The 25,114-nt window shown below is 44.3% G+C and overlaps 1 protein-coding gene across 2 annotated transcripts in view; it reads left to right on the top strand.

Moving 5' to 3' along the window:
* LOC310859783 (importin-13-like) overlaps positions 1-25,114 on the top strand; it is a 52,408-nt gene that overhangs the window by 13,496 nt on the left and 13,798 nt on the right. For both annotated transcript variants that reach the window (XM_083766520.1, XM_083766521.1), the window contains exons 3-13: positions 8,089-8,214; positions 8,305-8,661; positions 10,965-11,218; positions 17,447-17,587; positions 18,293-18,434; positions 19,674-19,840; positions 21,284-21,404; positions 21,535-21,682; positions 23,039-23,220; positions 23,465-23,491; positions 24,228-24,362. In XM_083766520.1, coding sequence (XP_083622646.1) covers positions 8,089-8,214; positions 8,305-8,661; positions 10,965-11,218; positions 17,447-17,587; positions 18,293-18,434; positions 19,674-19,840; positions 21,284-21,404; positions 21,535-21,682; positions 23,039-23,220; positions 23,465-23,491; positions 24,228-24,362 — 1,800 coding nt within the window. The remainder of the gene's footprint in view (positions 1-8,088; positions 8,215-8,304; positions 8,662-10,964; positions 11,219-17,446; positions 17,588-18,292; positions 18,435-19,673; positions 19,841-21,283; positions 21,405-21,534; positions 21,683-23,038; positions 23,221-23,464; positions 23,492-24,227; positions 24,363-25,114) is intronic.

Genomic DNA, 25,114 nt, shown 5'->3' with positions numbered 1-25,114 from the left:
TTCTAAATCCCTCTGTTGTAGCGAGTAGTTATTTTAAATCCTTTCTTCCCCTTTCTGATGCTGGGCTTTAACTGCAGCAGATCGTCTTTCTTGGCCATGTGAGAGTTTCTGCCATGTATTTGACTCAGTAGGAATTAGGAAATGTACAATTATGTACAGTTGGGACAGGTGTACCTAATAAAGTGGTGTGCGCATGTGTGTGCCTATATGGCTTGTTGAAAGCTGAAGAGAGTGCCAGTGGTTCTTTGCAGATCCTGAGATGAAAGTGACAAAGTGCCCAGACAGATCTTTTTGTCATTTGTTTTGATATAAGCCTGTGTGTCTTTTGTCACTGAGTTGTGAAATGGATTACACGTTGCTCCATTCAATTGGCATTTATATAACCTTGCAACTCCAAAACCGTTCCATTTTGCGTGTTGTGAGCTTTTACATCTGCTATTTTCACTACTTTTTTGTGACACTCTCGTCGTGTGAGGAAGTAGGCTAGGGCATTCATTTACAAACAAAACATAAAAAGGTTTCTGCCCAACAGCGATGCTATCATGGCCTCGTTTAGAGAGGGGGGGAAAGGTGAATATTTGAAAAAGCCACATGGTATTGATTTGAGGTGTAAAAATGACCCCTTCCCTTACCCAAAAGATGAAATAAGACCACAATAAAATAATTATAATCTGGTTGTTATTGTCTGGCTTAACGTCATGGTTTTTGGTCAAAACAAAAATAACAGCAATAATTGGGACCAAAGGTTGCATTTACTATGAAATCCTGCGTCCTGCGTCCGTCACACCACCATATGGTTTCCAATCCATTGTGACATCACATGACATCATGGAGACCCTTAGATCTCTGTATGGATCTGACCTCATGACATGATCACGTGACATCATAGAGACCCTTAACGCCTCCATATATGGTCACGCCTCGTGACACATGATGCCACCATATATGGCTATCTATGAAGATCTCGATACTGAACATCTAACCCTGGATAACCATACATGGAGAAGACTGGATCATCACCTAGATCTGCATATATGGAGCCGGCCCACAACTCTTTTTGATCTGACTTCATCAAACCCTGTACACTCAAGACACGCTCAGGGCTCGACAGTGCGACTAGGTACTCGCATATGTGACTAAAAATAGCATTGAGTTGTGAAATGAAACTTGTAGCACGTGTGCGACTACAACATTTGACCGTGCAAATACTATGGGCACGTTCGAAAATACCACACCGGAGCACACTTGCCTATTAGTTTGCATTGCAGTGCGCTCATTGCGTTATTTCCGAATGCGCCCATAATGTTGTGTTGCAGTGTTGCTTAATATAATGCTGCCATTGAATGCAGCTCCACTCAGTGGATCACGTGATTTGTTTTCAGCCGATGCCATTGGTTGAACCAATGGCATCAGCTGAAAACAAATCACGTGATTCACCGGTGAGCGGAAGCCGGGTGGAAACACAAACTTTTAGCAGTGCGAGGCATAGAGCCTTAGCATAGAGCGTGTGATAGATTAGCACTCTGTGCTGTGTGTCTGTTGTTCCCTCGCAGACAGCACAGAGCGTCAGAGTGAACGCAGCTGTGTGTCAGATGTTCTGTCTGAAGCAGTCAAAGCTATATACCGTAATTTCCGGACTATAAGCCGCGGCTTTTTACCCATGATTTGAACCCTGCGGCTTATACAACGGTGCGGCTAATCTATGGATTTTTACAGCTAACGCAGAGCCATCTCAGGCTCTGAGCTAACGTAGCTGCGGTTTATAGTCCGGTGCGGCTTATAGTCCGGTGCGGCTTGTATATGGGATTTTCCCTAAATTTGGCTGGTGCGGCTTATATTCAGGTGCGGCTTATAGTCCGGAAATTACGGTAGATAATAATTTTATTAATCTATCTATCTGCATAAAAAACAAATAGTCTATCAGCATAAAAACAAATTGGTTATATAGATTATATAAAAATAAACATAAAAATGATATCCTGATGAATATCAATATTTTGATAATTGCTGAAAAGATATTGTGATATAATATTTTGCCATATTGCCCGTCCCTACATCATATCACTTTTTTTTTTTTTTTAAGATATTTTTTTGCGGCTTACGCCTTTTATTGTTTTTTTTTTTTGAAGGGACAGACAGTAGGCTGACAGGAAACGGGAGAGAGATGGGGGGATGACATGCAGTAAAGGCCGTGTCGAGCTTGGGAGTCGAACCCGCGGCACACTGCGACTGGATTACCAGTCGGGTGCCCAGACGGTTACGCCACCGCCTGGGCCCATATCACTTTATTAAAGAAAAATCACACCTGGGTGAAGTGAGGGACACTCTTATCATCATACATCATCGTACATCAGAATACCTAGCTGTGATTGGTTTAATAGCTGATATTATGGCCAGTACAGAATTCATTCCATATCTTGATCTGATCCCCATGCCAAAGCATCAGCACTCGCCCAGCCGTCTGCCGTCACCCAGGCGGATGCGTGCGTGCGACCTCGCCCTTTAGGGCGTCTTACTGGTAAACACACACAAGTGGTTCATTTCTAGAGATTGGTGTCCGTCAGTCAATTAATCATTGTGTTTAGCTCTGTCCCACCCTGACAATGTGGAGCTACCATGTATAAATGTCTACTCTAGTCTAAACGGCATTAGCAGGAGAGTTTGATGTTAGTGGAGCAGGGACGCATCTGTTAAGATCTAATTGAGATACACACGTCACGCATACATGCACACACACCTGCTGCTGTTTTCGAGCGTGGCTCAGTCTCAATACGCACTACACCGTCACAGACAGACACAGAGTCGGGCTGCACGTCAACAATGGTTTGTCTCATTAACACAAAGCCAGCCGTGTTCACACGTACAAGTGCGAGAGGAGACATAATTGTGCTGTAGGATTGTAGACAGGCAGAGATGGAGGCCACCTGAGACTCCCTGCCTCCAGTGAGTGTATTGACGTTGTATTGATCTACAAACAGCAGTTATATCAATTTCTCTGTATGCCATATGTAGTTTTGCTCAAAGCATTCTTCTCTGCCCCTGGTTAGTCAGCTGAAAACCTGAGGCCTACATGTTGGAGGATAGACAGTACTAGGCGGTGAGAAGAGGGATAAGAAAAGGTAGGTGGGTGGGTGGTGGTGGGGATGGTGTGGAAGAATTGGAGCTAGCGGGCTGCAGTGGTGAAGACAAGGATCAGAGGCTGGATGAGTGAACAGATTCTCTGCGTTTGTCATAGTTGGTGCTTGACAGGCAGCATAGAGTTGGTTCGTCTGAGGGCAAGAGAGATACAGGAGGAAAAGATTGTCATTTGGCAGAGTGGTGTCTAAATCTCTGTGCTGGCAGGATTAGAGGGAGCTAATGAATTAATGTTCCCTGTCTGTCTTTTTCCCCTGTCTGTCCTACACTTGCCTTTTTGTCTGCAGAATGACATTGTGTTATCGACTTTAAACCCGGCGTCCCTATTTTGGGCATGTCTAAATATAGCTACGCTGAACATTTCTAAAAGTGTTCAAAAATAGTTAAAATGGCAGATCTACAAGATCGTAGCTAGTAGATCAGCTGTACCCGCAAACACAGCCAGGGTCCATTATCCTTTTTTGTAGGAGAGGGCATGTTCCCTCGCTTCGACCAGACTTGATGTAAGGTCACTGCACTGCTTGCCCATTACGTTGTTGCCCATCTCAAGCTAGTTTTAACCTCTCTGAGTTGACTTTCATACCATACTGAAATGAATGCAATCCAATACGCTATAGGAATTGTTAAAGGTAACCGTTAAGGAATCGGACAGTTAAGAGAGAATCGTTAAGGAACCGGAATCACTTAAAGGAAGTGGATATAGGCTAGGCTCTTGATTGATTCTTTCCAACCAATCAGCTTTTGCTATATTTTATGAAGCCTTTTTTTTCTTCCAGGTGTACTTGGCTGACCTCGATTAGTCGAATAGTCGACTAATCGATCGGAACGGGTCTCAGTCGACTGACTACCTCTTAGTCAATGTTCATAAAAAAAAAAAAATCCCCAAAAAATTGTATATAAAAATACAATATTTACAAAAATATACAAAAATATTGTATTATTCCACTAGGTCTGTGGGGGACATAAACACATTTGAACATTCTGACTGTTCAAATCTCCAATGTGCATGTGGAGTGTGTCTGCCTGTGTGGCAATGTGCCACTACCTGTGACTTGAATCGCACAGTGCGCTGGCCTGATAGACTCCAGAATCTCAATCTCACCTGCTGTGTTACATCTGGCTAATGACAAGCCTCTCAGTTGTTAAAAAAAAAGATTTGAACAGTCAGAATGTTCAAATGTGTTTATGTCCCCCACAGACCTGGAATAATACAATATTTTTGTATATTTTTGTAAATATTGTATTTTTATATACCCTTTTTTGGGGCAATTTTTTGCTCAGTCGACTATTAGTCGACTAACAGCAATTTTATTCATCTATCAGTCGACTATACAAATCCTTAGTCGGGGACAGCCCTAACTGGAAGAAACCAAAGCCGACAGCTTTGGTTCAAAGCTGTCGGCTTTGAACCAAAGCGGAACTGTTAAATGAATGAGCAATTTGTCACATGGCTAGATAGATCTCTGGACATGTCTGCTAGTATGTTGGGCCTTATCCCCCATCCAACCCTTGATGCTGTTGTGCCAAGCAGGAAAGCATTGGTTACCAATTATTTGAATGGGCTTTGTTATGATTCAGCCGGGGATTGAACCTCGACCTCCCAAATCACAGGGCAGACACTCTTTAACGACAAGGCCACTGAGCTGAGCTGTCAGTAATAATGTGCAGATAGTAGATCTATTTGTACAGATAATCAACAGTAATGTGTCTCAATTATGTGAAGACAATTAGTGTTTCACACTCACAGATATTTGTCAGGAACTCGGTAGGGCTCGAAATTAACATTTTTTACTTTGTAGCTACCAATTTCAAAATGAACCCATTTTGGGGCGAGAACTTCTTTTGGTGTTTTAAGCAAATAAGCGTTATGTTATACTTTAGCTATTGAAAAATAGCAGATCTACAAGCTCGTAGTGTGGCGCCGAGTGCCGCGCTACAAGCTTGTAGGTCTGCTATTTATTTAATTTCTATTAATATTTTGAACAAAAAAAAACAGAAAACAATAGCAACACACATACAGTACAAACATGAAAATAAATAAATAAAATAAAGTCGACATTGCGTATAAAAATCTGCATGTTACATCACATATTCCTAGGTATTTACTGTTCCTCATTCCCCCATACCCTTATTCTTTCTGTTCAGTCTTAAATGTTGTCCATTTGGACCATTTGTCCATTAGTTATTCCTGCAGTCTCAGACGGTGTGTCAGTTTCTCCATGAGATGAGGTCTGCTATTTTTGAAAAATCTTGAAAATGTGGCGCAAATCTTTGAATATCTATTCTTTCACAGTGAACTCAAATCTTTGCCTCTGGGAGGTACCTGGAACTACTGTACATATTTTCAGATGGGGGTCGGCGGCCAATTACATATAATCTTGGGGGTCCTTGACATGAAAGTGTTTGAGAACCACTGATATAGAAACATAGGGTATTTCAGAAAACTGTCAGGATTTAGAAGACTTGCACTGTGTGTGTGTGTGTGTGTGTGTGTGCGCGCGTGCGTGCGTGCATATGTGCTGTTTTGCACAGATTCCCAAGGGAAATACCGGTGGTACTCCAGACGCTGTGAAAAGGCTGTTTCATGGCAGTAGATCATGTGTTTACTCAACAGTGCAATAAGAATCGTTCCCAGGTCAAAATGGGTTAAAGAGGAATCCCAAACTCCTTATTGATAGAAGACCATTCATTTGGAATCTATGGGTAGAAAGAGGTATTCTGGCTCTGAAAGATTTGTATGAGGGAGATACATTTAAAAGTTTCACAGAACTTGCTGATCAATATGGTCTTCCACGTAATCACTTCTGGAAATATCTTCAAATTCGGCATTTACTATTGACAAATGTAAGAGCTCACCCCAATATGCCGACAGAGTTTGACCTTTTGAAAACAGTGTTATCAATATTTGGAACTGGGCATGAGGCGTCAACATATTCAATTATGATAGCACACCAAGGTCAGCCCTCAAGTGTAAAGAGTTTGGGAGGTCGATTTAAATCAATCCTTTACTGACGGTGAATGGAAGATGATTCTACGGAACTCAAAGAATATGTCCCGTGAACTTAGAACCAGATTAGTTCAATTTAAAATAATGAATAGAGTCTACTGGACTCCGAGAAGATTGTTCAAGGCTAAGCTCAGAGATAGCCCGGTTTGCTGGAGGTGTGATGAGGACCGTGGTACACTTATTCATGTATTATGGGAGTGCCCTAGGGTACAGACGCTATGGTGTGCTATTCATGAGAATATAATGCAAATCACAAACCAGGATATTACTTGTACACCGGCTCTCTTTATTCTGGGTGATCCATCGCCACTAAAACACCTCCCTGAACCTCTAGCTGACTGGATTCAAACGGCATTAATGGTGGGCAGGAAGATCATTGTTAAGGAATGGAAGTCTGAGGTTTTACCTCCAGCACATGTACAGTATGGTTCACTCAGCTCGGTACTGTGGCTGCTTTGGAGAGGTTATCCTTTAAGATGAATAATCAGTTGGATAAATATGATCTGAAGTGGGACGTGTTCCTCAGTCATGTTGCAGGTCCCTTGGTGTGATCCATGGTCAGGCAATGCCCTCTTGATTGTTTATTGTATTACTACACATTATGATACGGTTGATGATGCTGCGTTTGGTCGTGTAAATAATGTAAACTATTTTCACATTTTAATTTGATTTTTCCTTTTTTTTTTTCCTTTTTTTTGTTTATCTTATCTATCTTAATTGTCTATCCATGAATACGTACTCTGCTGTTGTTGCTTGTGTTTGTATTGTAGGTCTTATGTTTTATGTGTTTGTAAAAAAATCTAAAATAAAGTACTGATCATAAAAAAATGGGTTAAAGAGCACCAGAAAACATTTAGGAGCACCCACCAAAATCTAAGGAGCACCAATATGTAATCGATTTTTTTACATTAATAAAAACAATAATATAACGGTGCGCTTTACAAATAACGTAAAATTACGAAAGGAGTTAAAAATGCATGCCAGAATTTAAAATGTATTGTCCAGACTTTCTGTCCCTCATTCACTTCTCCATATGAGGACCCTCTATGGACCAGGGGTTCTCAACCTGGGGGTCACGACCCCTCAGGGGGTCCCGAAATTATTTTGGCTGGTCCCCAAATGTTATATATATATATAATAATATATAATAATATATAATAATATATATATATATATATATATATATATATATATATATATATATATGTATAAAATAATTCGTCCAATGGGGTCACCACTTTTCAACCTATCTTCATATAATTCAACACCGTCACCACGTGCACCACGTGCAACAAAAAGCGTGCAAAGGCGTGGCCTAAAACAGAAGCTATTGAGAAACGATATCAGTGCGGACGGGGCCCTGGCAACCGTGCATAGCAACCGGAGTGGTTTCAAAATTGAAATACATCGAGGCAATGTTATAGCGATATCAAATGCCTCAAGACGAGCCTGCTCGTCATCCGTACCCAGCGTCATTCATTTATAGGACCGGTATACTCGTCATACGGATCCAACGTGTTAAAGATATTTCGATTTTTATTATTGTGAGTTGTGAGAACGATGGCTTCCATTATCGCTTTGCAACTTTTCAGGAATAGAAAGCCTGCTGTTTCTATTAGCTTGGATTCCCTACAGCCCTCCTATGAGACACAGACCGAGTAGAACATATTTGTGCTATTTTATCATGATCATTAGTGAGGACCAATTATACGACGATAGGTTGAAAAGTGGTGAAGTGGTCCTTTAATGCTGCTTACTTGCCAAAGTGACTGGTAGCATATATTACCTTACCATCCACAGTAAAATATATATGTACCTAAATTTTACTTGTGTTAATTTCCCACCCATGTCCAAAGACTTGATGCAATTATGGTAAACCACGTTAGATAACTTCTGTTGTTATTTTTCTTCACCTTCTCCGTTTTATTTCGTTGTTCTCCTCTTAGGCCCTCCACCAGCTGTACTATGATCCCAATATAGAGAACAAGAACTTGGCCCAGAAATGGCTGATGCAGGCTCAGGTCTCGCCTCAGGCTTGGCAGTTCTGTTGGGCACTGCTCAGCCCAGATAAGGTACAGTACGACATGTACACACAAACACACATTCTTGAATGCAAAAAGCATCCCCCCCCTTGTCTGTGTCTAATACCTCAATTCCCATAGGTCCCAGAGATCCAGTACTTCGGCGCCAGTGCACTCCACACAAAGATCTCCCGCTACTGGTCGGACATCCCCACAGAGCAGTATGAGTCTCTGAAGACCCAGCTGTTTGCTCAGATTGCCTGCTTCTCCTCGGGCTCCAAGATGGTGCTGACTCGGCTGTGCGTGGCCCTGGCCTCGCTGGCGCTCAACACCATGCCCGAGTCCTGGCCTGGCGCCGTGACGGAGATGGTGCGAGTGTTCCAGGAGGAAGGGGGAGGGGCGGATGGCCGCGCACGCTGCCTGGCACTGCTGGAGCTGCTCACCGTTCTACCGGAGGAGTTCCAGACCAGCCGCCTGCCACAATATCGCAAGGGACAGGTGAGAGGGGTTTCTGGAGGGGGTACGAGGGACAGGTGAGAGGGGTTTCTGGAGGGGGTACGAGGGACAGGTGAGGGGGGTTTCTGGAGGGGGGACGAGGGACAGGTGAGAGGGGTTTATGGAGGGGGTACGAGGGACAGGTGAGAGGGGTTTCTTCCTGGAGGGGGTACGAGGGACAGGTGAGAGGGGTTTCTGGAGGGGGTACGAGGGACAGGTGAGAGGGGTTTCTGGAGGGGGTACGAGGGACAGGTGAGAGGGGTTTATGGAGGGGGTACGAGGGACAGGTGAGAGGGGTTTCTGGAGGGGGTACGAGGGACAGGTGAGAGGGGTTTCTGGAGGGGGTACTAGGGACAGGTGAGAGGGGTTTCTGGAGGGGGTACGAGGGACAGGTGAGAGGGGTTTCTGGAGGTGGTACGAGGGACAGGTGAGAGGGGTTTCTGGAGGGGGTACTAGGGACAGGTGAGAGGGGTTTATGGAGGGGGTACGAGGGACAGGTGAGAAGGGTTTCTGGAGGGGGTACAAGGGACAGGTGAGAGGGGTTTCTGGAGGGGGTACGAGGGACAGGTGAGAGGGGTTTCTGGAGGGGGTACGAGGGACAGGTGAGAGGGGTTTATGGAGGGGGTACGAGGGACAGGTGAGAGGGGTTTCTGGAGGGGGTACGAGGGACAGGTGAGAGGGGTTTCTGGAGGGGGTACTAGGGACAGGTGAGAGGGGTTTCTGGAGGGGGTACGAGGGACAGGTGAGAGGGGTTTCTGGAGGTGGTACGAGGGACAGGTGAGAGGGGTTTCTGGAGGGGGTACTAGGGACAGGTGAGAGGGGTTTATGGAGGGGGTACGAGGGACAGGTGAGAAGGGTTTCTGGAGGGGGTACAAGGGACAGGTGAGAGGGGTTTCTGGAGGGGGTACGAGGGACAGGTGAGAGGGGTTTATGGAGGGGGTACGAGGGACAGGTGAGAAGGGTTTCTGGAGGGGGTACGAGGGACAGGTGAGAGGGGTTTATGGAGGGGGTACGAGGGACAGGTGAGAAGGGTTTCTGGAGGGGGTACGAGGGACAGGTGAGAAGGGTTTCTGGAGGGGGTACGAGGGACAGGTGAGAAGGGTTTCTGGAGGGGGTACGAGGGACAGGTGAGAGGGGTTTCTGGAGGGGGTACGAGGGACAGGTGAGAAGGGTTTCTGGAGGGGGTACGAGGGACAGGTGAGAAGGGTTTCTGGAGGGGGTACGAGGGACAGGTGAGAGGGGTTTCTGGAGGGGGTACGAGGGACAGGTGAGAGGGGTTTATGGAGGGGGTACGAGGGACAGGTGAGGGGTTTCTGGAGGGGGTACGAGGGACAGGTGAGGGGTTTCTGGAGGGGGTACGAGGGGCATGAATCAATTCTACGTACGTCTCTAGACAGTCCTTGGTAATGCCCCGGCTGCCTCTGATTGGTCAGAGCTCGTTGTTGTCAATGTCAAAAACAGTCAAAGATGGCGACGCCCTGTGACTCCGCTGCCGGCAGCTTGTGTTTGTGTGTTGATTATCGTGTGTCCATCTCCATATTTATTTAGGCCCTCGTCGGGTGCTATTACAGTGATGGTCTGCATTTACGCTGGGGCTGTGAGTTTTTACTCTGTTAATAAAATACAGGCTAATTGGCAATTCTAAATTAGAACTATATGTACCAAAGTGTACTGTCTGCTAGTCTATGGATTCATAATATACCATCATCAGTAATACCCTGATGATGGTATATTAAATATATGAAATATATTCCAAACTATACTAATTATGGTAAACTAATACTATTATACTAAAAAGGATGAGGCCTTTTTACAGTACAATAATGTTTCAAGTTTATTTTGATCAAACATGTTGACTTTGTCATCAAGACTCATAACACATACAAATAATAAATTACATTAATCAGTGCTGCAGATCAAACTGTAGTGACAAATTAAGAACTTTGTGCAAAATATATCCGGTCTCTGAGACCTGATGACGACCCGGTTGGTTCAAAACAAGAGATTCTTACCAAGGGCGGGTCTCGGTCTAGAGACGGACATAGTATTGAATCATGCATACTAGGGACCCCCTCCTTCCTGGAGGGGGTACAAGGGACGGGTGAGAGGGGTTTCATTTTGTTGCAAATGAACCCTAGCCGTTTTAACTGAAATAGCACAATATATATATATTCTTTGGTTGTCACATGTTGGCTGTATTTAAAACAACGTTCATGCGTTTCCCTTGTGTTTGTTTCCACCCACCACAGCCGTCCACCATAGGTAATCTAACCCTGGTTTTGATGTCCCTCCCTTCCTGTGTTTAGGTGCGTGGAGCTCTGGGTCGTGAGTGGGGGTCAGTGTGTCCCTTGCTCCAACAGCTGCTGCGAAGGGCGGACAGCCCCGGGGCGGTGAAGGCCCGCGTGCTGCGCTGCCTGTCCTCCTGGGTGCTTCTGGACGTGCCCCTCAGTGAGAGCGAGGGCCTGGTGCAGGACTGTTTCAGTGCTCTGCCCGATCCCGAGCTATTTGACACCGCGGTGGAGGCCATAGTCAACGCCATCTCACAGCCTGACTCACAAAGGTGTGTGTGTGTGCTGGCCTTTGGCCGATACCGTTTGCAGTGATGCTTGTTTGTGTGTGAGAGTGTGTTTGTGTAAAATCTTCTGTGTTCTTGAGTGGGTATTGTTCGGTATTAATGAGTGTGAAAGTGTCTTGATTGCTTTGCATTTGTTTGTGTGCCCACACAACAGATAATAAGACGTCATGAAAGCTAGTACGAAGGATGAGAAGAATATTGGCAACAAAGACATAATTATAATAGAGAGAGAGAGAGAGAGAGAGAGAGAGAGAGAGAAACGAACTGCAAGGCACAGAGAGACAACAGACAGAGCGGGCATTGGAAGGGCATTGGAGGAAGAGAGGACTGAACAAGTGTGAGAGAGGGGGGAGGGAGGGATTGATACGGGGCGAGTTGACAGCCAGGGGGAAAGAGCAGAGCATTTCTCGGCTGACTGGCGTTTCCATGGCTACGTCGGAGGGTGAGGGGGTGGGGCTCCAAGTTGACTCACCCATTAACCCCAGGATGGGGGGGTGTTTAATGGTAATAACAGAAGACCGGGCAGGGCCACAGTGATGGAGAGGTGGAAAGGTGTGAAAGTGAGAGGAAGCTTACACACAATGCGTGAATTCCGTTTGTGTCCGAGCATAGGCATGGCTGAGGCATGGTAACGCCCCGCCTGCCTGTGATTGGTCTACTGACACTGCCCGTCTTGACTGTCCTCCGAGACGCGAGGTTACTCCGTGGTGAGATTGAGAAATAAATAATGGGCTACAAGAGAATGACAGCTTGACACGCGCAACATAATGCAGCCTTGTAACTAACTTGTACGTTTTATTTTTGTAGAAGAGGCAAACTAATATTGTTTATGCCGTTTGCTTTGATTGAATAACGCGTATGTTGTACTATGATTTGATTTGGGTGTGTTAGTGTTGATTATCGTGTATTAATCTAATTATAGTAAACTAATACTATTTCACTGTCTAAAATGGATAAAGATGAAGGGAAAATAGATCTTTTTTTAGTACAATAATGTTTCAAGTTTACACAATCAACACAAACACACCCAAATCATATTATGGCGTGCATGTTCAATCAATTATTCCATCAAAGCAAACGGCATAAACAATATTAGTTTGCCTCTTCTACAAAAATAAAACGCACTAAAACGCACAAGTTAGCGTTCTCTTGTATCATACCATACTACTTGTATCATTTTCCACCACGGAGTAACCTCGCATCAGACTGTCCAGCAGGACAGTCAAGACAGGCAGTGTCGGTAGGCCAATCACAGGCAGGCGGGGTGTCGCCAAAACTGAATTCACGCCACACAATCTTGCCACACTAATTAAAGCTGCGTGCCCCCGTATATACGTGCGCGTCTTCTCCTACCAAACCTCACCGGCACGATACGGTACGGTACAATATAGTACAGTACAGTGCAGTGAGGTACGGAACAAAACGGTACGGTACAGCCTGGTACAGTACAGCCTTCTACAGTACAGCCTGCTACAGTATACTGGCCACCTGGATGGTGTGGCATGGCGCTAGACTAGTGAGACCGGCCGCAGCCCGGCCAAATTCTAGTAGGAGTTAATGGGGCAGCAGGTCATCCACAGCTCCTGTAACTGTTCAGTGCATTCCTGGAGGAGAATGTCTACTAACGAGGGATGACATTTATCGGGAAACGCCTTCTCAATTCAACTGCATTTTTTTCCTGATCTATTGTGTGTGTCTGACTTTGTTTTTTACACATCCCCCATCACCACGTGTGTGTGTGTGTGTGTGTGTGTGTGTGTGTGTGTGTGTGTGTGTGTGTGTGTGTGTGCGTGTGCGTGTGCGTGCTTCCTATAAGCCATGACCCTTTCTTTAGTACAGAAACTGAGACATACAGTGTGTGTGCGTGTGTTTTTGACACAGTAGCCATGTTTGATTTATGAGCATATTATTAATGTGGCTGTAAGCTTTTGCTGTGCCTTTGAACAAGGAGAGAGTCTGAGTGAAGATACAGCAGGGGCGAGGATGTGTTTACCCTCAGGAATTGTTCGTTGGTCCTATTAAGAAAAACCTATACATTTTCTGTAATTTCATACAAATATTTCAACCTTTGTTTCATCTCTCTCTCTCTCTCTCTCTCTCTCTCTCTCTCTCCTGCTTCCCTATGAAAGCCCTCCTCCCCGTCTCTCTCCCCCCTCTGTTTAAACACATTACAGTCAAGTCATTTGGGAGGATGCTATTGGTCCAGCTGCATTCTGTTGCCAGGCAACGGATTTTCCCTGTCTGGGAGCATTGCAGTAATTGCAGAGGGGATCGGAGGAAGGGAGAGGGCAGACAAGGGGTGAAAGGGTTTGAAACAAGTGTGAAAAGGTGAAGGGGTGATTAGGATATAGGGAGAACATGAACAAGAAGGGAAAAATTAGTGGGGAAGCAAAAAATAGTGTAATCGAAATGATAATGTGGCTAGCAGAAGGAGAGGGGAGAAAGGAGGCTGCAGCAGACGGTCTCCATGGAATGTGTAGAATGCCAGCTCTTGTGAGAGGAAAATTAATGCATTACAAACCCAGCATGCCCTTTTAGTTTCACCAGAAACACACACACACGGCCACACAAAATCAAATGCATGACCTGCATCTCCAAAGCGGCACATAAAAAATGTAAAGGCTCTTGAGTGTGGCCTGCCGTATGAGCGCACAAAAACACAGTTGTCACTACATGCAATCATCCCCTCATCACACACACGCACACACACACACACACACACACACACACACCAGGTATGTTTGACGATGGAGGGTGCAGAGCTCTGTAAAGGTGGCTGAATCAGCACTGGCTGCTGAGTAGGGACTTTGTTTTATCACCCAAGACCTCAGACATGGCTGCTTGGCTCATAAAAGAGGGCCCATGGGAAATTAGAATAACAAAACTGCTGTCTGGGGCCACGGCGAGAGATGATTTTCACCTGCAAAACATATGGCACAATTAAATGGCTGAGGTTTTCTATCTTTTTCTTGTTGTTGTTGTCGGGCCTAAAGCCTGCAACACACCAACCCGAAGTCGGCGGCGGTAGGAGTTTGTCTTGTTGTGTAGTCTGTGTACACTGTTGTGACGGGTCGAACATTGTAGTGAGGTGTCGACTGTCGAAAGCCGACCAAGTGTCGTTTCCGATCGTCGAGAGGGGGGTAGAGCTCTCTTGTTGACTGCGGTATGCTATATTCTTTTCCGTGGAAGCGATCAGGATACATTTATATTGTCTGCATACAGCGCACAGACTATGGGCTATATAATATTGCTACAGCGCACCGCATATTTGCTCTCATTCAAACACCAGATAGAATGTATGGTGCCTGACGTGTAATGTGCACAGCCGTCAGATTTTCTCTGAAAAGCAAATAAATAAATTAACACTAAGCCTAAAGGTCCTTTCAAACAGGCAGTGATGTAATGTGCCTATAGTTCATTTTTAATGAGACCTGCATTTCTTTTCCTGTACGCGCGGAGAAGTCGAGGGGCAACAACGCAAGCGTATTTACGTGGGCGAGGTCCCGTAAAATTGTCGCGCGCGTGCTCGTTTCGTGCACACGCCCACGATTCACCTGGATTCTGTTTAGTTCTTTTTATGCTTGCGTTCATCGCAGCCCGTTTGAAAGGACCATTATGCTGTATGCCAGGGGGTGCCCAGTGCCCACGCGTTAGTCCGACATCCCGTTAGTCCAACTACATGGCCGATTTAGACTGGACCGTCACGTGGCTTCCGTGCGCGGTTTGGGGATAGGGTTAGTATGGGGCTTTATGGTTGGAATATTGCGTAGTCAGATTTATGGTTGTCGGATTATTGGGACGTCGGACTAACAATACGCACCGCCCAAAAGGAAGGCGTTGCAGGTAGTCCAAGCCGCTTCTTTTCACCTGACAAGGGGGTGTTTCCCTGGTTGGACGTAGGAACACGTAATTCCAACCAGATCCTTTCACCTCCATCAGGCTGACCAGGGGGAGGCAGTATAGAGACCAGGTACCGTAATTTCCGGACTATAAGCCACACCTGAATATAAGTCGCACCAGCCAAATTTAGGGAAAATCCCATATACAAGCCGCACCGGACTATAAGCCGCACCGGACTATAAGCCGCAGCTACGTTAGCTCAGAGCCTGAGATGGCTCTGCGTTAGCTGTAAAAATCCATAGATTAGCCGCACTGTTGTATAAGCCGCAGGGTTCAAATCATGGGTAAAAAGCTGCGGCTTATAGTCCGGAAATTACGGTACTACCCTAGGCCTAGGGGACATGGAGAGAACATGCAAACTCCAATCAGAACCCTTTTGCCAACCCCACCCAGTTTATGGGCGGGGTTCATGGCTTCTAAAGTATAGACAACCCCTCCCCCCCCCCCCTACCACCTACCACTTCCATACAGAATAGGATGAAGACTTTCCCCCCCACTATTTCCCATTCCACGTGTGTCTTATAATGTATATAACGCCAGTGCCGCTATTACAAAGCCCCCTCAGGTCAAATGTTTGGGTAGATAAAAAAAAGAAAATTGCTTCTAGTCCCTGTACCGATATTCAGACACTTATCCCTTTTATTATGAGGAACACAACCTTGAGGCATCGATGAATATTCATCAGCCAGGTCTGCTATCGACATCAGTATGATGGATGGCCACCTGCATAACGCATGGTCCCCTGGGACGGACACGCCCACACGCATGCATGCACATACAATAGCCCATTCTGACCTGAGATCAGATTCATACGAGGTTTCCGCCGGACACACACTGGTCTGATGAACCCATTCTGACCTGAGATCAGATTCTAAAAATGTCAGTCGTTCTTCGATTTTTCAAAAAATAGCAGACCTACAAGCTCGTATCGCGCCACTCGGTGGCGCGATATGAGCTTGTAGATCTGCTATTTTTAAATAGCTAAAGCATAACATGATGCTGACACCAAAATGGGTGCCTGGTCAGAATGGGATAGTGGTTATATGCAGTGTAAACTTATTTTTCCAATTCAAGAACAAATGTGTACGTATGTCACACAAAGACTCCTAGTGGCATTCAGACATAACTATATGAAAACACTGTAAACTGCTAAATGCCACCCTTTGGTTTAGCCTTTATTAGGAATGACAGGGAAACTTCTCCTGAGTTGAGGTTAGTGCCGGGCAGTGTCAGGCACACGCACACACGCACGCACGCACGCGCGCACGCACACACACACACACACACACACACACACACACACACACACACACTCTCTAACTTTCTCTCTCTCTCTCTCTCTCTCTCTCTCTCTCTCTCTCTCTGTGTGCGCGCGCTGTAGTATTAACAGATGAGACAGTCCTGGAGAGGTGCAGTGGTTTAGGCAGCAGTCCTGGAGAGGTGCAGTGGTTTAGGCAGCAGTCCTGGAGAGGTGCAGTGGTTTAGGCAGCAGTCCTGGAGAGGTGCAGTGGTTTAGGCAGCAGTCCTGGAGAGGTGCAGTGGTTTAGGCAGCAGTCCTGGAGAGGTGCAGTGGTTTAGGCAGCAGTCCTGGAGAGGTGCAGTGGTTTAGGCAGCAGTCCTGGAGAGGTGCAGTGGTTTAGGCAGCAGTCCTGGAGAGGTGCAGTGGTTTAGGCAGCAGTCCTGGAGAGGTGCAGTGGTTTAGGCAGCAGTCCTGGAGAGGTGCAGTGGCACCCCCCCACGCCTCCGCCTCCCAGTTCTTGTGTGTGTGTGTGTGTGTGTGTGTGGAATGAACATAATATAATAATTAGGCATGCATCGCTTTGCCTAAAACACTGAATTATATAAGAACCGCAATTGGAAAAAGCCTACACCGGGCACCGGCTCCCATGCATTTTTTTGAAGAGACATCTATTCATTTTCAAATTATAATGTTATTATGCTGAATCCCGTGGATAAAGTAGGCTACCGTATGTACATAATGTAAGGCTCTGCATATAACTATGGAAAAAGGGGCAGAAGGGGAGGCGGAGGCGCTGCCCGGGACAATGTGTGTGTGTGTGTGTGTGTGTGTGTGTGTGTGTGTGTGTGTGTGTGTGTGTGTGTGCGCAGATTCAATTTGAAGGAGGCGAGAAATAAAGCTGATGGTGTCATAAGAGAATACAATACATGTGCCGCCGCTGTGCTTCACATCGCTCCTCTGCTTTCTTGTAAAACACTGTTTAGGTGGCACGGTCCATTTGAAATGAATGAACCTCTCTGAACAGCCAGTTCTGTGTGTATATTTACATAATTGTGTGTGTGCCTCTTGTGTAGGTACGTGAACACCCTGCTAAAGCTGGTGCCCCAGGTCTTGGCCCTGCAGGAGCAGCTCAGAGAGGCAGTGCAGAGTGGAGACATGGAGACCTGCCATGGAATCTGTCGCATCACTGTCACACTGGGAGAGAACCACTCCAGGTGTGTAGGCCTGTCACAGTTAGTACGCAATCGCCTAATCACAATTACTTTGCATAATCGGTTTAATCGTTTCCATGTTATGTGCATATATTTTCAAATATTTTCATTGTGAGCTTGTAGATCGGCTATTTCCACTATTAATGTTATTTTTTTTTATATATGAAGTTATCTACCTATAATTTTAGAGATGTCTGTATGTCTGAGGCACATGTTACTGCTAATGGCTTTAAATGTACACACAGGCATTGACCATTAGCTCCTTTGTTCAATTTAACACATTTTCGCCAAATCTGTTTAACTCTAGCACCAACGTTTTCGCTGTCACTGCGCATGGGCGCCGTTGACGACACACATCCGGGTATGTCGAGTTACAGCACAGTTGCCTATCGAATTCAGTTACCTCCCGTCGCCTCCATAACGCAGGTCACAAAATCGCACGACTTCACACGCAGAGCTGTGCGCAATAAATCGTAAATTACAATTATTTGTGTGACAATTAATCGTTGTGTAAAATGACATAGTCGTGACAGCCCTACAGGTGTGTTTAAATATACTTCACATCAGATCTGTGTATGGATTGATGTCTGTCTGCAATGCTCCATTTCAAAAGCTGTCTATCTCACCCTGAGGGTCAATACGCCTGCCATAACCCCCTCCCCTCTTGATCTATATTAGTTCTAACTTGCTCTGTCTTTCTCATTCTAGGACTCTGTTGGAGCAGGTAGAACACTGGCAGGGTTTCCTGGCATTGGTCAACATGATCATGTTCTGTACAGGCATCCCTGGACACTACCCGGTCAACGAGACCACCAGCTCCCTCACACTCACCTTCTGGTACACACTACAAGTACGTACTCTACTCACCGACTGTACGCACACAGCTAGTAGTGCTACAGCTGGTTTGATTGTTTTGGACTGTCTGTTAGCATGTGAAGATTGTCACTCATACCATTTTAATTTACAAGATATTTATTGACAGTACAGACCATTTACAATTTCTCAACATTTTCTCAACTATAGTCAACCAATTGTAGGAAGGGCAAGTACAAAACATTCATTTAAATATGTTTAACTAACTAGGATCCCAGATAAACATACAAACTATTATGTCTGTCAAAATAGACACTAAAAAGGGGGAATCATTAACAAATCCTAAGAAGATAAACACCCACTAGTATAACTGATGTAACAAGCGATGATTATGCCACATTTTCGATTCTCTCGATATACAGTACCTAAATTGGATGAAACCTTAGAACATCCCTTGACTCTCCGTATTCCCATAGCGAGCTCTCTGAGACAATTAAAAGCTTCCCTTCGGGCAAAGCAGCTGGCCCGGATGGATTTGGAGGTAAATCCTACAAGGCATTTCATATAATTCTAGTTCCGCTTAGAATCCGCTTGGAATAATAACCCACTCTATTCCAAATAATTAGCTCCCCAAATGCCTCTATGAGGCACGCATACATGTTCTGTAATATGTCCTCATTATCTAATATAATGCAAGGAAGTTGGTTTGACTTAAAGGAGAATTCCATACTAAAAGGCTTTCTTACCTTTCTTTGTAGTTGTTACGTCCCCACCAAAGAGGTCCAGGTGTTATTTTGTACAAAAGCTCCTTATTGGCTATTTCCTCTACCATAAGCCCTAAATGAATTGCATTGAATTGAATTGAATGGGAATTGAATGGGGCTATGGGGTGTTAATTCGCTTATTTCCATCGCTCAAAATTACAATTTCTTTGTATATATCCTCTCTTCATAATGTAAATAATATCCCAAGCGGCACACTTTACTACTTCTTTCGATGGAAATAAGCGAATTAGCATAACACCCCATAGCCCCATTCAATTCCCATTCAATGCAATGCAATTCATTGAGGGCTTATGGTAGGGAAAATAGCCAATAAGGAGTTTTTGCACAAAAAAACACCTGGACCTCTTTGGTGGGGACGTAACAACTACGAAGAAAGGTAAGAAAGATAAGAAAGCATTCTAGCATGGAATTCTCCTTTAATGCATGTCATGAAACCACTTTGTTTTTCTGTCCTGAACGCTCACGTCTTTCTTCTTGTTGTTGTTGTTCAGGATGAAATCATGTCGTTTGAGTCAGAGAGGCAGGCGGTGTACCTGCAGGTCTACAGGCCCGTCTACTTCCAGTTGGTAGATGTACTGCTGCATAAAGCCCAGTTCCCCTCCGACCAGGAATACGCGTCCTGGTCATCGGACGAGAAGGAGCAGTTCAGGATCTACAGGTGTGTGTGTGTGTGTGTGTGTGTGTGTGTCAGTGTTGATTTTGACAGCAAAATTTGATTTTAGTTTTAGTCATAGTCTCTTGAATAGTTTTCATTTAGTTTTAGTCACATTTTAGTCACCTGGAATGTCTTGGTGTTAGTCTAGTTTTAGTCGACGAAATATCATACAATTTTAGTCTACTAAATCGGCAGTTGATTTTGGCGGGCCTCGATGCCGTCGTAATGACTTATCTTACTCTTGCTGAAAATACAGTGAAACAAGCTCACTGTATATCTGTTATTTTCAGCATGCAACAATGTGTAAAATGACTTATACTGGATCTCTTGTCCACTACTAACATTTTAGTCTTAGTCTTAATTTTAGTCATCAGAGCTTAGTTTTCATTTAGTTTTCGTCAGTGAAAAAAAGGTAGTCGACGGAATTCTTGTCATAGTATTAGTCGACTAAATCAACACTGGTGTGTGTCTGTGTTCATATTCTGGGGGTTCTATATGGATACGACGCTACGTACTTGTACAAACGACACCACTGTCGTGATCGCTGATGTTACTGTATATAGCCATATCCATGGTATAACGGCAAGCCCTCCGTCTTCATTCACTTTCTCACATCGCCACTTTTTACGGACGTTTCTACTAGTACTCTGCCACAGTGTTATTCTGCGTTCACATGGGCAGATCGCAAAAGATGCAAAGCTACACTAGTACACAGAGTCACAGACAGTGTATTTGTAGTCGTTAAGCAGCAGGAGGACGTTTAGCAGCAGGAGGTTTGTTAGCAGCTCGCCTCAACCACTCTAACCACAACCACTACAAAACACAGATATACAATGAATTACTCACCTAATGCTGCAAGTTAAAAATGTTTAAGTAATACATGTGTGTTGAATCAAGTGACAGATGCATGCTTTTCATATTTTAAATAATGGTCGCTAACTTGGTTTAGAGGCTAGCACTTTGACAGCTAAATAATGGTAGCTTGTTTACAACTGAAACGGACATCCTGTGCTCTGACTTCCTCTTCAAAGTAAGAGCCACTTGTAATGATTAGTCAACTTTAGTTTTATTTCTAAGTTTACTTACAGGATGTTAACGTCTCTTTTGAGTACCTGGCTGTACACACCAGAATGTTGTGTGTGTCAGGATTCTCTAAATTCCTGTCAGCTGTTGGTACGCATCTCGCATGCCTTTGATCTACCGCGCAGCAAACGTTTTGACGACTCATGCGCATGTGTGTGTGTGTGTGTGTGTGTGTGTGTGTGTGTGTGTGTGTGTGTGTACTCATGCAAATGTCTCAGGATGAGTGCTGACAGGGTGACTGGTCGGCAGAAGAGTGTTTTTCCTCTAATACACTGAATGAACTGGAAGCTGAGAGTGCACATACTGCTGTGCAGTTCTTTGTCCCTGTCATCCCAATTTTGTTTTTGTCTTTGTTTGTTTCAGAGTGGACATCTCAGATACACTTATGTACGTGTACGAGATGCTTGGGGCGGAGCTGCTCAGCAACCTTTATGAAAAACTGGGAAGATTGCTGACCAATACAGAGCAGCCCACATCGTGGCAGGTTAGAGACGCACACATTTTGCACGCACACTCAACTCGATTAAGAGAGAATGATGATGATTAATAGCAACCAGTTGAATGTGTTCTGTCTGCTTCCTGCTACAGCATTTGACCATGTTCTCCCTTTACAGCACACAGAAGCTCTGCTGTACGGATTCCAGTCCATAGCGGAGACGATAGACGTGAATTACTCTGACGTGATCCCTGGCCTGATAGGACTCATTCCCAGAATCACCATTAACAATGTCCAGCTGGCTGACACTGTCATGTTCACTATAGGTCAGTGGTGGAAAAAGTACTCCAATGTTTTACTTCGTTAAAAGTTTTAATACTGCAATGTCTGGAATTTAAAGTTTACTTGAATAAATGTACAAAGGTATGGATATAAAATAGTAGTTAAAGTACTGAAAGTTGTACTCATTATGCAGAAGGTCCCTGTTACAGGTACAGTTTTCAAATGTTGAAAGTGTATAAAAATCTGATCTACAAGCCAACAATGCATCGCATCAGTATGCCAATTAGTTCCTCCCCACACACATTTCTGTGTAGTCACTGCTGTTGTATCCTACTGACTCACCTGCCAGTGAGGAGTCCAAACACTCCCTGCCGCCCCAGCCTGTAGGAGTGTGCAATCACCAATGTCCTCCATTTACATTTTGTTTCCACCAACATGTTGTCCATATCGAGACTGTTAACATGACAACTGACAAAATGTAATCTTGTGTTCCATTTTAGGAGCTAAAACAGATTAATATTGTTGACATTGACAAATGTATTGTAATCTTGAGTCTAGAACCTTTCCACCCAAAAGTGGATTATCTCTTCTGGGCAGCCTACTGGTCATTTCTGACCAGTAGGCCTCTCGGCCTACGGTACCTTGGCCGTTTAACTTTTAAAGACCAAAAATCTTGGGACAGCCTGTTGATCATTCCCACCAACATTCATGACATTTGCCCATCCATTACTCAACTTATTTTGTTCACAAACGGGCACAAGCAGGAGCGATTAACATGCCCTGCCATGCATTTCTGTGGGCAGTCTTGTTATTCTTTATAGCAAGAAGCACTGAAAAGACATTCTGCATTAATTAACCCATCAAAACCACGATAGCATTCTGTGTCATTTTGGATTTTAGCTATATATAGTAACGTAAGTTCACAAAACTGTTTTTAATGCATTTGTAGCATTGGCCTCAGGTCTTAATAAAATTCTTGTGTATTGTCTGAATAGATTCTTTCCACATATTGTATGACTTTTCATGGGGAAAAGTGACAGGGTTGCAGAATGATACTAGTCTGATGACACAGATATGTCTATTATAATGAAGTGTAATATTTGTGTTTTAGCATCATGTCCATGGAGCCAAAGATGAAGAAACTAAAAACCAAACACTGGCGCTAGTCCTAAATGCTTAACAGCAAAAAAAAACCCTAAGACGTTCTCTGTGTAATGTCAACCATGAAAAGATCATCAGCCATTTCACCGCTCATTCTCAACATTTAAGATACTAGATACTCATTCCATCGGCCGGTTAATTTCCGACATTTCGGTCCTTTTCTTCTCGGTCTTGGTCTGCTTTATACTGCGTGACGTGACGTCTCCTCATATTATGTGAACTGTTGTAACCCCCGCTAGGCGCTCTAGCAGAGTGGCTGGCAGATCACCCGGTGATGCTGAGCAGTGTGCTGCCTCTGGTGCTCCAGGCCTTAGGGAACCCAGACCTCTCCGTTTCCTCCGTCTCCACGCTCAAGAAAATCTGCAGGGAGTGTAAATACGACCTGCCGCCCTATGCAAACAACATAGTAGCTGTCTCTCAGGTGCGTGTGTGTGTTGGGATGTTTGCTGCCGGTCACCCAAAAAAAATAACAAAAAACTAAAACTATTGGTTTTCGTCTTTTTTTGTGTCTAAACATCAAAGCTAATGGAAATGTGATCAAGGCAGTTGCTGTATTTTTAAGCCCTAGATCTGAATCCTGTTATTTTTGTGGCTAAATCAAAGTTTATTATTCCAGGTTCTTAAAAATGTACTCACGCATCGCTTGTCTCTCTCCCTCTCTCCAGGAGGTGCTTATAAAACAGATCCACAAGGTCGGTGTTCCCTCTCTCTATCTCTCTGTGTTGGCATTGATTCAGCTCAGTTTGTCATTTAATATTACAAATAAACATTGCTTCTAGGTAAAGGATGCTTATTCAGAGATTAAAATAGGGTGCATTTTGCATCCCAAAACGCAGTTTATAGTTAAGGGACGCAATAAAACAATGACCTCTGCATCCACGGGATGCACTACTGTACTGTTTTTTATTCTAGTTTATTTTGCTAGCTTTAGTTATAATAATCATTTCTTCTTCTGTTTTCTACATGAATATAACCATATATATATATATATATATATATATATATATATATATATATATATATATATATATAATATATATATATATATATATATATATAATATATATAACCATATAAAATGTAATTGGAGTTAAAAGAATGTCCCTGGGACTCATCTAAAAGACCATCCCTGCATCCCGGGACTCATTACATTGAAATCCTATTTACATCACTGCTTATTATTGGTATATATATATATATATATATATATATAGTTAATTTTATATATTATTAAAAAAAATATATATATATTTTTGGCTGAAATGTATGTAAAGCTGCTTGGCAAATTGCATTCACCGTCAGGTCTGCATGAGTGAGTGGAAAACAGCAGTACTCTGCATTCCCAGGACAAGAGTTGAGAACCGCCAGTGAAGAAAGATTTCACGTCAGTGGAAGGTTCCATTTTTTGCCGTCTTATTGTCCCCGCAGACCAGCCAATGTATGTGGCTGATGCAGGCTCTTGGGTTCCTGCTCTCTGCTCTCCCCGTTGAAGAGATCCTGAGAAACCTCCACGCGCTCATCACACCCTACATACAGCAACTGGAGAAGCTAGCCGATGAGACAGTGAGTACACGCTCACACACACCTACGCTGTCACACGTACATGCACGCAGAGTAGGTGCACTTGAACTGTAGCCATGAGAGAGGCCTTAGAGAGACAGTGACACACACGTCACGCACGCACGCACGCACGCACGCACGCACACACGCACACACACGCACACACACACACACACACACACAGTGGTAGCAATACCTGGACTGCGGCCATCAGAGCAGGCTTTGTCTGTGTGGAGTCACCGCAGTGGAAGATTTCTCTGTGGGAACAGATTGTAATTGACCCTGTATGATGGGCCCTCGCAAGCACGCACGCACGCGCGCATGCATATTGCATGCATAATACATGCATGCATGCATGTAAACGACACACATGGGCAAGCAGGTGTGGGAATATACCCAATCGAAGAAAAGTGCACTAATGCTATTAAAATGTCAGGTCTAATGAAGCCTGTGTGAGCTTGTAACAATCGGCCTAATCAGACCCATTACCTCCCACATGAATTGGAAGGACACATATCATCGGGTTTCGCATGTATTCATATCACACGTATACAATCACACATTGGAAAAGCAGATCATATTTATAGTCTTATAGAAGCCATTATATTATTGAGTTGACTTTATCTGAAAATACAGAGGCTGACATTATATCTGTGTGAAACAAAAGAGGGACTCACTTCCCTTATCCATTGTTCTGACATCAGCAAAGACCTCTACTGAGGTGAATAGAAATGTCAGTTTAGATCAAGCTTTTT

The sequence above is a fragment of the Protomyctophum parallelum genome, assembly GCF_964188405.1.
Source record: "Protomyctophum parallelum genome assembly, chromosome: 6".
NCBI classification, from domain to species: Eukaryota; Metazoa; Chordata; class Actinopteri; order Myctophiformes; family Myctophidae; genus Protomyctophum; species Protomyctophum parallelum.
The sequence above is the reverse complement of the archived record's forward strand: the minus strand, read 5'-3'. Positions and strand labels throughout refer to the sequence as shown.